Genomic DNA, 14,739 nt, shown 5'->3' with positions numbered 1-14,739 from the left:
CCTGCCACAGATCAACTATCTATAAACTTACTTAAAAGCAATTACTGAGTATTTATTTACCTGTGCTCAGCACTAGTGTGAAAGAGATATTGAAAGTGCACCCTTGCCCTTGAAAAGCACACAATCTAATGTCTCAGGAAGTGTCACGGAGAGTCTTCAGGAATCCATGACCTAGCTATGGCAATCAAAGTACTTGATCATAGCACCAGTCATGACCTACAACTTCTTTCCTTTTCAAACAAACACACACATACACACACACCCCGGCAAACTCAGGAAAGGGCAATTTAAGATTCACTTATCTGGGTGATACATTCACAGATTAAGTGAGCATCTAGTTCTAGAGAAACAAGCTGTCTTTGCCTTCACGTTACCTGCAGTTAAGCAGTTAAATGTCTACTGCAAATGTAACCCCAAACTCTCTGCAAACAGTGTCTACACAATGAGCAGCGCTGTCACTTACATCTTATAGATAGGCGCAGATGAACAGTAAAATACACTGTCCCTGAAATCTGTGGTTGCTTTGGGCATTTCCAGGAGGAGGATTTCCGACATTTTAGATTTGCTTATTCATTACATGAATAACATCACAAAATATTTTCGCAAAGCTGCCTGGAGCTGTTCTATTTGCCTGTGTCATGATGATGATAATGTCAAATGAAGGTGGGTGGAAGATCCTCTGAAGGTCAATAGGATCTGTGCAGTGGAGTCTACTTGACAACTTCACAGACAGTCTTACGGAACTCAGCTGAGTTATATTCTTTCAGCGAGATGGCCAGGTATTGAATGTCTGGTGATGGCCAGGCCCACTCAGACCAAACTGTAGCCACTCAAAGAGAGCCTTAAACTTTGTTTCAGGACTTAAACCAATACAAAAGATGACTAGATACTGGCCATTTTCATGGTCAAACACAACAGGCATAAAGCACTAGCATAGGAAGAATAGAGCTTACACATCTGAAGTGAGTTATTGACAAATTAAACTCTCTACTATGGAGATAGTTCATCTCCATGGACAAGGGCTTTACTTCTAGGAAAGCATATTTTCTTCAATCTGGGGCTAAGTCCAATAATAACATGGAATTCCTAAAATTATTTTGTTTTAAAAACATCAGAGTTTAATATAGACTCTGGCTTTTTTAGTTATGAGTTGACTTGCTCTTTTGGGCCAAAAATCACTGTGGCAGAGGGCAACAGAATAGATGTTCTTTTCTTGGTTGAGAAAGAAGGACTTCAAATGTATTTCCACATTTTTTTTCTGGATGTGTTTAAAAACAGAGAGAATGCTACCATGATAGCATGTCAAGAGTCAGGAATGTTTTAAATCTGTGCTATGCTAATGCATATTTTACATATTGTATAATTTAATTTTATAAATTCTCTAAAAGCAGCTGGATAAATTACCCAAATTCAAGAGAACATCCAAAAAGGGAACTGAATTAGAGAAATCTGTCCTAGACTAATCTTACCAAGAAAAAAAAAATGTTATTAGATGCCATCTTCTTTGAGACAATGTTTTGGGAACGGATGGATATGATCATTAATTACAAGGCTCTTAATTTGATGAAGTCCTTTTGAAAATGCCTATTTGGGGACAATTTCCACTAGATAGCTAGATGTGATACAACCAATATTAATTACCTAGCACAATGTTAAAAGCATACACATCTATAATAAATATTATTTGATGATCTAAAGAACACTAAGAACTGGAGAGTGCTCCCTGAGCTTTGAAGGAACCTATCAGTTCCAAGCCACTCTCAGGAAGTTTCTGACTTTGACGCCTGTGTTTGGTTGGGCTGATGTTTTCTGTGTTGAGTCTTACCCTCTGTGTTCTTAGTGCTTGTATAAACCCTACCCCCCCAATACCATCCTCAAGGCTTCCAGGCTCAATGCAGAATGACAGACAGACTGAGGCTCTGGAGACACTTGGCTGAGGAGCTCTGGAAAGTTCAACCACCCAAACATCAGTACGTTAGCCAAAGGAAGCTAAAGGACTCCTGACACTGTCACTCCAAACTATTACTCAGAAGTGGACGGACTGATAATTTTTCATATCCCTCCCTATTTGCCTATAGCTTTAAATATTGAGATCATATAGTTCTCATGTCACTGGGAGTGGTAGAAGCGGATATCTGTGTGTGTTCCCTACTTACTACCTTGCAAAAGTCTGAAACATTTTTGTGAAACTGGCAGAGCTGACATTTGTAAGGTGTTGAGTTCCTTCAAACCTTGGCCATATCTTATTCATTACCATGCCCCACACTAGACCAAGCCCAGTGTTCTCAGTCTTCACGAGGCCTTCAGTGATCTTTGACATCTGACATTTTCAAAGCTTCACTTTGTTTTTACAAACTTTAGCTTTGTGGTTAAATTAGTTTTTATTGAACTCAAGTGCTTCTGAAGGGAAGGGACAACCTGCCAAAGTCTCCATCCCGACAGCCTTGTCTGATATAGTCAATATCAGGCTGTGAATTCTGGAACCCCAGAAAGAAAGCTCCTTCTCTAAGAAACTCATCCTAAGAAACAGTGTGACAGTGTCCTAAGATTCTGTTATCATAATACAATGTAGCACCAACAAGATAGATTTTTCTATTCCTTTTTTTAAAAGATTTTATTTATTTGAGAGAGAGAAATCATGCACATAAGAGGGGTGAGGGACAGAGGGAGAAGCAGGGAGCCTGCTGGCAGGGAGCCTGATGTAGGGCTCGATCCCAACACCCTGAGATCATAACCTGAACTAAAGGCAGACGCTTAACTGAGCCATCCAGGCACCCCAAGATGGATTTTTCTTGAGAGTACGGAGAAACCAAGATTGATGAATGGGAGCTAAGCATCCTAGAGTTTTAATGTGAAACAGCTGAATACAAACATGCAGATGTTACAGTGAAAGTAAAGGAACTTTATGACTTTTGTTCTGGTCATGGGCTGTGTTATCTGATATATCCTTCAGATTCAATGGGGTTGGCATCCTTTTATCTTATTTCCTTTCCTGGAATTGCAGTATTTCAAGCTGTTATGATATGACAGGGTAAGAGTGGGAAATTGTCTTCTAAGGTCAGTGTCTTATAAGAAAGAAATAAAACTGAGGATCAAACAAAGAAAAGGGAACTTAATTCAGTAGATCCTTTTTTTTTTTTTACTTTAAGAGTCATAGAAAGAAATGATCCATTTATAATCCGGAATAGAGAATCTAATGCTCTTCCACCCATATAATGCTGGGTGTGGGTGTCTATGTGTATATACAATATAGAATAAAATACAGAGACATGCAGTAAGAATATGGGGGAGCTGAATAAATAGTGACAGAACAAAGATAAAACCTCAGGGAAAGTCAAGTAGTAGATAAAACCTCAGAGAAACAAGTACAAACATGGTCTGGGAGCCAGTAAGCAGCCACACACAGGTTGTAGTTCTTGCCGGTGAGTGTGCTGGGGGTAGGAGGATGGAACACACATCATATCCTCAAGATACATCCAGCAAGGCAGGTTGACAGGCAGAGATGTCCATGTTCCAATTTAATGAAGTAAGCCCTTTTTTTATGGAGTCAGCCTTTGACTGAATCAGTTTCCAATCCTGCTACATAAGGGACTATTTACAGATGTTTTTTTAAAAAAGTAACTAGCAGTATTCCATTAGCCACTAATTTACTTTATTGGATTATCACCCAGCTTTCACAACTGAACCAGTCTGATTACCCTGATTTAAATCACTAGTCTTATAAGTTTATTTCATTTTGCCTTTCCTAAGTCTATTTTTTTTTTAGAAAATGAAAAAAGTAAACAAAATTCTTCTATGACTTCATTTAGACTTTCTTCCCTTCCTATGACCATGCAAACTCTTATTTCTTTCCCATTACCTGGAGTCCAGGAATTTTCTAAAATGTTCCTTCTTTCTCACCTGGGAGTGTCCTAGCACCAGTGGCTTGGGTTCTTTCCCCTCTAAAGGGCTTAGGAAAGTCAGAGAATTTAAAGATAGAAGTTACTTCTCAGATCATCAAATCCCTCTTTCCCGTTTTTTCTCTCAGAGAAGAACACAAACCCAGATGGTATGAGAGCCTTGCCCAAATTCATGCAGAAGTGGGCCTGGATTCTAGCACGAAACCTTCGGGTGTGTACTCTCTTTACAGGGCACCAGGTGACGTGTGGGTAAGTATTCCTTAGCTGTTGGACAGTTTACTCATGTGCACACATCTGCTCCCAGACTTTCACAACAAAGGGAAGTATAGGACATGGTATGTTGGGTCTCCTAAGTGGTAGGACCAGGGACAGGTGGGTGGGGAGTGAGCTTAGGGCCACAGGGGACAGTGAGCCTAGTGGTTTGTGCTCATACAACCTGGCTCTACCACTCACCAAGCAGGACCCATCCTAGCTCACCAAGTTTCATCTCTAAAACAGGAGAACCATACAACCTGTCAGCTGAGGAGGAGCACTATGATTCGAATTTGTCGACATTGCCAGTGGAACCATACTTGGAATGTAATGTGCTCAAGATATTCTACTAAACTTTTTGGTAAAAACCAAAGTCACATATTAGTCAACATTTGGCCTAACAATTTAAAATTTTTGATTACTTTGGATAAGTAAAAAAAAGTTTAAAATACTTCAAAATCTTGATTTAAAAATAAAACAGGTTTTTCAGTGTAGTGTCTCAGAAAGCAGAGATATAAATGTTCCGGATATAGGTTCTGGAAGGGAGTCAGACCTGTTAGTCAGAAAGACGCTGGAGCCAGGAGGGAGCTTGGGAACCTGGCTGGCTGCATCGTGTACAACCCAGGAAAAACCTTATTTTAAGTTTGAACATCATAAACAATGACTTCATTGATTTTTACCTCAAAATAACCAGATTGGACTTTTCTCAATAACTTTTAAGGAATGCATATTTACAGACAGAAATTGATCACAGAATGGTTTCAGAACAAAACCTTTATGACAAATCTCATTAAAATGAATTTCAAAAAGGTAACTGTCAGTAATACATTACATTCATTTGTCTTCTTAATAAAAATATGGAAGTAGTTAAATAACAAGATAAAAGGCATAAGGGTACTGAAAAACTCATTTGACTTATAGTGAGAGGAAATAAGGTCGGTGGTATTACAGTCTAGATTTTTAACTAGTTAAGGTCTGCCCTATAAGCCTGTATCTAAAAAGATATGAAAAACTATAGAGGCAATGGGAAGCCTCTGTAAAATCAGGCACATAACAAAGAAAGAGAAGTGTAGAAAAAAAATTGTGATCTAGGAGCCATCTTCTTGAGAAACAGCCCAATTGCCTGGAGGTTTGGACTGGCTGACACAGGGGAATGTGGGATGCACAGAGCTACATCCCAGGCTGGACCTATCCTCCACCTACACGTGGTAGGTCCATTTCTCTCAGGCAACCATTATATAACCAATCATTATAGAGGAATATTTTTGTGCAACATCTCTGAATGCTTTGTTTGTGTTTGTTTTTAAAATTGACCTGGTTTCACCAGGCAGATCTTGTGGCATTCAAAAATGACATTCCCTGTTAAACCAAGTTTAACTAGGTAGTCACAACTTTAAGGAGAGGAGTTAAAAATAATGGTAAGCTACATGATGCCCAAGCTGAGGTGGTGCCCAGAGGCTCCTACATCACATGTCTACTCCCAGAGGAAGTGTCCAGTGGCAGGCCAGAAAGGTAGCTGCTGACGGGAAAAAGCTTGGCTACAGGTTACCTGAACTACAACTGAAGATGCAGAGCCCCAGGCTCGGAAGGACATTAGTCTTTGGAAAAAAAATCCCATAGCCGCAGCAAGCACTCCACCAAATATCTACAAGCAGAGAATGAAATCTGAAGGGTACCTCTTAGGTCAAATATATATTACGGTAGATTAAAAATGGCCATAAATTCGTTGCAGCTTCTCTCATCAAGAGGTAGAATCTACTGCTAACTAACTCTTTGAATCAGAAGCCACCCTATAACTTGCTTGGACCAACAGAACGTGGTAGAAGTGAAGCTGTGTGACTTCTGTGTCCCGGTCTGTTAAGGCTTTGCTACTTCTCTCGCTTCTGCCACTACCAGGAGGAGGCCAGGATGAAAGACCCCACAGGGGGTGACTAGGCCCTTCCAGTCATCCTGACTGAGTTCCCAGACATGGGAGTGACTCCACTGTTGACCACCCAGCCCCAGACACCCTGCTTGTTATGCAGCAATGAGTAACACCCATCTATGCATATTGTGTTAATGGGTATGATGCTGAAATAAATACATACACTGGTGAAACATAAATTCATAATCATTGATGTATTTTCTGGGCAATAGCAAAACACCGTTATCCACAAAACCTGCAGTGGAGAGGACAAGGCTAGATTGAAGACTTGGACCCCAGCTCTGATCCTTGTGTCAAAGAACACTTAGGATTTTGCACAAGTCACCTGTTCTCTCAGCCTCTGTTTTCATATCTATAAATTCCTAATGGAATCAGAATGATAAAATGAGAACAACAAATGTGGAAAAGCTTTGTAAACAGCAGGGCACCTTACACAGTTAAGCTACCCTTGTTATTGTCACCTTCACCGTTACTTAAATTCCTTGTCCTTCCCTGTAAAGATACCATTTGAATCAATGTATCTGACATAACTTCCTCTGTTGTTAAGTCTCCTTTTGCATAGAGGCATTTTTATGTACACACGTACACAGAGCCTTCCAAAGACCACAGGTGTCGTGAGCCTCGTGGACAGTCCTGGTTTTCCTTTCTGCCGTCATTGAGCATTTTAGGCCCCCAGACGCTAATTCCCATTCCTTTTCACTGTCTCCTGAAAGGTGCGATGAGCTCACATCCTATTCCATGGCCAAAGGAAGAGAAAAGGGTGAAAAGAATTGGCAGAGTGCTTGGAAACCTAAAACCTAGTTGAGGAAGAAAGAATTAAAAATGGTCAAGAGGTAATTATATCATATGTAAGAATGATGTCAAAATGGGATGAAGTTCAGGAAAAGCCAGCAGAAGACGGGAAGATGAAGGACGGGCCATTAAGGAAAAACAGAGATGCAGCAAGCAAAGGAGTAAGCTGTATGTGGAAAGGGCAGAGGTAAGGTAAGGGTTTGTCAGGAACAAAACAGGAAAGAGATTTCGGTGCAAACAGGAAAGAGATATCTGTGCACGATGAGGACATCTAGAGGGTAGTGTCTGTCACTTACAGGGGCTTGATTAATGCTTGACGAATGAATGACCAAAAACAGACAACTCAAAAGAAAATTCACAAACTGCGCAAGGACCCACACAGAAATAGGGCAGTTAAGGGCTCCAGTGGTAGAACAGCCTTCACAGGGAAAGAGAGAGAGAGGAATTTGTTCCTCAAGACGAGAGAGAGCAAGTCCACAAGCTCCCTTCCTTGCCTCTGGAAGTCCAATAGATCCTTACAAAAAAGGGGCTATTAAGGTAAATAAATCACTACTGGTATTTTACCTTCACCCTAACTGTAAAGGGCTTTCCCCCTGAATTCTTCACATCATTGGTTTTGATCTGAAATGGCTCTAAGTTCTTAATGTTCTTTATCAATACGCTGGTAAATATCAAATAATTGTAACAGAATTTTATGTATTCTACAATGCTCTTCTCTCCACCTACACACCATGCTCTTAAAGACATAAATCACACAAAAGAATGAAAGTTTTTTCTCTCAAAATACCGTTATTACTCCATATTGGGCTCTCTCCTTATTTCCATTTTTGCATGATTGTTTGGATTTTTATTCTTTTGCCAAAGTATGACCTATCATCCTCCTTAATAAGTGGGAACCCACTTAATATGCTAAACTAGGCTTAGCCACAGTCTGAACATATTCTGCATTAACCACTTCATTCAGTATTAATGCATATATACAGAGGAAAAGAAATAAGACACAATTCCTCTAGAAATGTCCTTTAGGTGGTGAGACAAGACTATGCATGTAACAGTTAAATAACAATGCAAGGAAATATGTGATTAATTGGCAACACAGAAAAGAATATGTTAGAAGTTCCTAGGGAGTAGGATGGGTGTTGGTTGAAGCATGAAGACCTTTTGGATAAAGTGGAATTTAATTGGAGTCCTGCAGGGTGAACAATATTAGAAAAGGTGGAAGGGAGAGATAAAGGCTTTGAGAGGTGACCTTGATGCTTGGAATGGAGAGTTTCTATAGTACTGAGAAGTGGGCCATAAAGAAGGGGGTGGAGAAAAATCACAAGGTTTTTAAAGTGAGACAAGGATTAGTATTACCACCCAATGGTAGGAGGATAACAGGAAACTAAAAATATTCATTTTTTTTTCTTCTTCAACAAATAAATCAACATGGCTTAGAGTGGGCTTGCTCATTCCTTCTTTCTTTCATTCATTCATTCATCCACAGATACAGGTTGACATATTACAGCAATTCCTATTCTAGTTACTAGAGGCTATAAAATACTCCCTTCCCTTGAAAACCACACAGAGTAGGAAATATTGACCAAAAAAAATCAATGATTTCAATTTGTTATAAAAAGTGCTTAAAGAGATCCATGGGTATTTGTTTACGAGCAGGAGAGAAGGACACCTAAGTCATCCTCAGGGCGGAAAACTGAGAACACTTCAAAGAGAAGGAAATGCAGTCCTGAAAGGGTAACAGAGGTCGTAGGAGGGGAAGGCCCTCAAGAAAATCATCGGCAGGGCAGCCTGGGTGGCTCAGCGGTTTAGTGCTGCCTTCAGCCCAGGGTATGATCCTGGAGACCCGGGATCGAGTCCCACGTCAGGCTCCCTGCATGGAGCCTGCTTCTCCCTCTGCCTGTGTCTCTGCCTCTCTCTCTCTCTCTCTCTCGTGTCTCTCATGAATAAATAAATGAGTTTTAAAAAAAAGGAAAGTCAGCAGCAGCCACAAGGGCTCTGAGTGAGTGTGAGCGTGGGCCCCTGTGAACATGAGTGTGAGCAAGCAGCAAGCACAGGGACGGTCTCATCCAGGTGGGAGCACAGGATGGATGTGGAGAAGGGGCCGAGAGTGCACATGGGTCAGGGACTACCAGAAACATGGGAAACTAAAGGGCTGTGAGAACTTATACCTTCCGTGCAAACAATCCACAGTGGGATTCTGAATGACTTCCTTCTCTGTTTTACAATTTCTTCATTAGAGGCATCTTTAGCTGCCTGATCATTTAGTCCTGAATGTCAAAGTCAAAATTATGTCAACACCAAAATAACCATCTTAAAGTTTATGTTTACAAGACTCACAGAAGCTTGGGGAAAAAACGGAAGACATCTAGTTGAACCTCCTCTCCAATGTAACATTTCTTCTAAGCATTCCTGGCAGGTGGCCATCCAGACGGAAAGAAATCTCTCCAGCTCCGGGGAGCTCAGGAAGCAGCCCAATTCATCACTGTACATCATTAGTTGTAAGAATTTTTTTTTCCTTAAGCCGAGATTAAATATGTCTTCCAGTAGCTTTTACCCATTTCGACCCCCTAGAGGGACTAAAAAATCGCCTACTGTGCCTCCTACGTGCAGATGGTGCCATGTTAATGTTTATAACAGTGACTTGAGAACTGTCCCTTTCCCTCACTAAAGGACTTGTTAATTAACCACCAGCTTAGTTTCAATTAATTAGATTCTGTAATGCAATGTGCCACCTTTCTTTTCATGAAGACCTTGAAGGGACATCTGTTACAGCTAGTAGCACTCCCTCTTTTTCCATTACTAATTGGTAATACCTTATGTTTGCACAGTGCTTCACCCTTTCCAAGTATCTTCACATACATTATCATACTGTAATACCATAAGAAGGCACTGCACCACGGTTGGTATGTTACCTTCACAAAAATCTTTGTATCTGCTTCATGATATAGTATAAAGCACAAGACGAGTGGTGTAAATTATATCTGAAAGACTCCTAGACTTCGGACAGGACAAAGGTTAGGGAAAAGGTAATGTATTTTAAGAGAAGAAAAGACAAGTAATTATCAGAACACACTCTGGATGTCTCCTCCATAACTGGCACTTACCTACAGACCATATATATTCCTGTTTTATCTGGCCATCTATAAAATCACAACCACTCCTAAAACAAACACAAATGGGAAGTTCCCACCATGAGACTGGGACTGGGATAGGCAGAGGTTAGAAAGGGAGCAAAAGGAGGCACCATTTCAACCATGGATGTTAAATGCAGAGCAGAGTAGAAAGAAATGAACTGATCTAGTCAAAACGATGCCTTAGTGGCCTGGGAAAGATGGAGGAGAGATCATGGCAGGGAAGAGGGGAGGGCATCTTGGCAGGAGAAACAGAATATAAGCTCTGTATTCCAAGCACAGTCTTCCCCACTGCCATGCACAGAGGGCCAGCTCCATGGTGGTGCTCTGAAGACTGTCAAGGACAAGCCCTGGAGATCCTCATACTCTGGAGTGAACCTGGTCTTGAGGGCTAAGTGGATGTCCTACTACTATGACACAAATGACAACATTTTCCCTCATCAGGCCAAAGACAGCTGTGTTTATTCTTCTGGAAGGCATCAAAAGCATTTAGACTCCTCTTTGCCTCAGCAAGTAACAAGTGTGGGTAACTGTGTGACTGCAAACGTTAAGGATCTGTCAGGAGCAGTTCCATGAAGTGTGCAATGTCTCATCCCATCGGACACAATGGTTAAGCAGCTCTAAGACTCACTGTGGAGGATCAACTGACATGCCTACCATGGTCAATACCTGGCTGCCTCCCTGGCTACATCATGAGGGACATACTCGCCTGCACAGTTCTCAGCCTACGGAAGTGCACAGGCACCTCAGTAAAGAAGAATCTGTAAGGCTTTAGTGACTTCACCTGATGACACCTGGCTTTGATCCAAGGAACCGTACATGTAAATACCAAGTCCCAGTAACAGTTCAGATTTCTCCACAGACACAGGAGAATTTCAGATTTCCCTGAGACTTGGGGAAAACACACAGCATGCCTGAAACTGTACTAACACACAGGACCAAGGAGGAAAGTTGATGAGCTGATGACAAACCAACCTTGTTGGCAGGGTGCAGCAACCGTCCGCCGTGAGTCTGACTTGAGTCTCGTAGCTGTCCAGAGGGCACACGGCCTGCTGAACGGAGGGGCACTCCACGGTGCTGCAGTCCACGCTGAAAACTGACAGAGGCAAACAGAGGCATCATTTACTGTCACATTCATTTGCATTTTGAGTCTCAAAATGAAACACCGGCGCTTCGCGTCGGTCTGCAGTTTCCTTGCATCCCAGAGCCCTCTCCTAGAACATTTTTATTTCAGCCAACATTACAGGACTGCAATATGTCCCACAGCTGTGCCAGGAAGGCAGGGTACAGAACATCAAGGAATGAGGATGAAGCGCAGGGAAGGAGCGACACCAGTGGTGGTTACGGGGCTGGGGAGAGTCAGCCAGAGGTGCTTCTGGTGGAACAGGGCAAGAAATGGACAAGGGATGGCTTTGCTTGAGGCATTTATCTAGCAGTTAGGAAATAAAACGAACAATACTCTGACCAATGGTTAGAAACTTGCAAAGAGGAAAATCACTATCATCTAGATCTGTTCGCAGACCATATCAGAAATGCCACAAGAACAAGGATGTTATTACAAATAATATAGAGCAAGAAATAGCCGGGACAGGACAACAAATCAAATGTAGCAAAGAAGGTGAGTGAACAGTCCAAGAAGACTCAGCACATGCTCTCAAAGTCAGCAGGATGGATGGTGAGAAGCTGGCAGGGAGAAAGACTGGGGCGGAGAATTTCATTACAACACATCTGGCGTTTTGATGCATATATTTATCTAAAAATAACGTTCTGTTCACATATGATGATTGTTTTTAAATGTAATAAAGTGATTGCTGTGTCTACAAGTAAGGGCTCTGAACTCCTCTGGGGGAATGAAGCACGTAGCTGTATTATCATAAATTTTAACCCCACTTCCCCCATCAAGCATACTTGAAGGAGAAGAAACGAGAAGAAAAAAAGTCCCTGTGTGAAGGCGCTTATGTACCAGTAGATTATCACTCTGGTTCTCTGACTAGAAGGCCAGAAGTCAGGCTGCTATTACTCCTCTTCCTTGTGAGGCCGGCAGAGGCAGAGGGCCTGTGACCCTGCGACACAAAGCAGCAAGGCTGCTGAGGCAATGCCCGCGCATACCTGGTTTGCACTCATAGAGGTCACAACACTCTCCCGGCTTCCCTGAGGCCTTTGACACTAGTATGTTCAGGTATCCCGGCTGGCAGACTTTGCGCAGACAGCCCGCAGGGTCACACACGCAGCGGCTGGGTAAGGGGCAGCACTCCCCGGGGGGAGCATAGCCCTCGATCAGAACGGAATCTTCAGGACAACGTGGAGAGAACTGGACTTCACAGCGGGCCTTGGAGCAATCTGGCTTCTCTTCTAAATGGGAGAGAAAGAATTTAGCACAGGCCTGGGGGCAGCGTGGGGCACTGGTGTTGGAAGCACAGGCAGTCCTGAGGATCTATTTACTGACCGAAGACAAGGGGAAAGAAAGAAATCTGGTGGAAACTGTCACACTCAGTTCCGCCAACCGTAAAAATCTCCCCTGAGATGTGCTCACCACACGGCGGGGTGTGAGGCCGCAGTGGTCTTCTCTACCCTCCCACCCACCTGGGCTGAGTAATCGACGTCCAGCACAATGGCCAAAATCAAGAGTGGCACAGGAAGGTGCCTGCAGGATGTGCAGAATCTGGGAACTGGACTTCATCACTGACCAAAAGATCTCTGAATTAAAAACAAGTTTTAAGGGCTGCTCTTTGAAAACAGTGTATGTTTAAAACCCCGAAATAGACCTATGAATTAATCTGGCTCCTTCAGGGACTGGAGACAAGGTACGTGATAATCAACATGAAAGAACTCCGTCTCCGAGCCCTGAATTTTGAAGAGATGAACTTATTAAGATCATAGGATTCTATGATGTGGAAGCTCAGCAAGATGGAGAATGAGCTAAGTTCCCGTGTAACTTCCCCAAACGCCATCTGGTGTGTCTCTCTCTGGCAGAGATCCATCAAATGCCCCTCTCTCCTTTCTCTGATATTATGTACTAACCACTACTGCACCTCCATTTTAAAAGGTAAGAAAAATAAATCAAGCAAAGCCCTAGCTTCTGGAGCCCTAGTCCACAGATGAGTCTCTTGGTTTAAGCTTTTAAGAAACCTATACCAACATTATATCCTTAAGGAAAAGGCTGAAAGAAACCCAGAGTATCATAGCCCCCATGATCTCTGGGGGGAGAAGGGGGTTCAGAAAATGTTGGGTGAAAATGATGCCACGTGGTATTGGGGTAGGTTATCACTAGTTCTATCTTTCCTCAGTAAAATCCATACAGAATCAGAAAAAGCAGGGTCAGATCCAGATAACCTAGTTTAGTCTTCTAAACAAAAAATTGTAGTCTGTTTTATAGATTACAGAACCTGAAGCCCAAGAGTTCAAGTGATCTGCCTGTGGCCAGTGGTAAAAGTCAAACAAGAATCCAAGTCTTCTCACTTCCAGTTCACTCAGCTCTTTGTATTACAAAAGTAGATCTATTTCCCAAACCAACGGTCCCTCAGGTCATTCCTATGTTGAATCCTGTATCATTCATTTCACTGACCATCTTCCTTGTCCACTTCCTGTCTAACCAAAATACAGTGTAGGAAAGCTTTTGTATTCAAGTTCTAGCAAATTCATCAAAAAATAATTATTGAGCACCCGCTGTTCTAGCATCCTGGGATGCACCAAAAAGAAAACAGGCACAGATTCCTGCCCTCATATACTTTACAGCACTGTGGAGGAGGATATGAATTAAAGGACAAACATTGTAAATGAGCAAACTGTGTAGTAGTAAGGGTATCAGTGCCATGGGGAAAAATGCAGCAGAGCAAAGGGGAATCCAAGTGCATGGAAGTGGGGGACAGTTGCAATTAGGATGGGCATCACTGAGAAGCCAATGTCTGAACAAAGCCTTGAAGGAGGGAGAGGATGGGCCATGGAGATATCTGGGAGAAGAGCATCCCAGCAGAGGAAACAGCTAATGCACTCTTGTGTGTCCCAGGAAGAGAAAGGAGGCCAGTGTGGCTGCAGGAGGATATATGGAGAATGCATACATCCTATTTTCCTATGATATCCCCAAGCCACTGCCTTGAGAAGAGAACATAAGTGCAGTCTCACTCTTGGATAGCCAACAGTGTAGACAGAACAAATCAAATTGCTGAGGAAGAGAAAATGAATCTTGGCTATGGGGACTGATGATGGAGTTTGTGAAGTACATTAAGTGGGTGGCTTATCTGGCAACACAAACACATTGTCTCGTAAGACGAGCTCTGTGACTTTAATTGCAAATAACATGTAATTCCTACTCTTGTTCATGTGCTGCAATTAACTTATTCCATATCACATTCTATTATACTGTTGTCCTGCAAAATATTTGGTATATATAATCAGACTTTTCAAATCTATGCTTCAATAGAACATGTTTTCATTATTACCCAACATATGAGATCTTCCTAGTTATTCCACTCTTTATGTTTCACATATTCAATGTTATCACCTACTGATGTGTTTTGCAGTTCAAACCTGGAGAGATTTTTTTGCTTAAGAACTGCCTCTGTAATATAAATGGGATAAGATAGGCTACATAGACACTGTCTATCCCCCACTGTCTGAGGGATTTCTAGTTAGGAATGTCAAAAACTAGAGTTAGATCTTATTAAGTGCTTTTTTCAACTATTCTTAAGATGATTGCATTGGCTTGCCCTTTATTATATAATCAATTAGTAGATTTAAAATT

The 14,739-nt window shown here is 41.9% G+C and overlaps 1 protein-coding gene across 3 annotated transcripts in view; it reads right to left on the bottom strand.

Moving 5' to 3' along the window:
* CRIM1 (cysteine rich transmembrane BMP regulator 1) overlaps positions 1 to 14,739 on the bottom strand; it is a 186,321-nt gene that overhangs the window by 90,394 nt on the left and 81,188 nt on the right. For all 3 annotated transcript variants that reach the window (XM_055327086.1, XM_055327084.1, XM_055327085.1), the window contains exons 3-4: positions 12,108 to 12,350; positions 10,974 to 11,094 (exon numbers count right to left, since the gene is read on the bottom strand). In XM_055327086.1, coding sequence (XP_055183061.1) covers positions 10,974 to 11,094; positions 12,108 to 12,350 — 364 coding nt within the window. The remainder of the gene's footprint in view (positions 1 to 10,973; positions 11,095 to 12,107; positions 12,351 to 14,739) is intronic.

Source organism: Nyctereutes procyonoides, unplaced genomic scaffold (assembly GCF_905146905.1).
Source record: "Nyctereutes procyonoides isolate TBG_1078 unplaced genomic scaffold, NYPRO_anot_genome, whole genome shotgun sequence".
Classification (NCBI taxonomy): Eukaryota; Metazoa; Chordata; class Mammalia; order Carnivora; family Canidae; genus Nyctereutes; species Nyctereutes procyonoides.
This window is presented reverse-complemented; position numbering and strand designations above follow the sequence as displayed.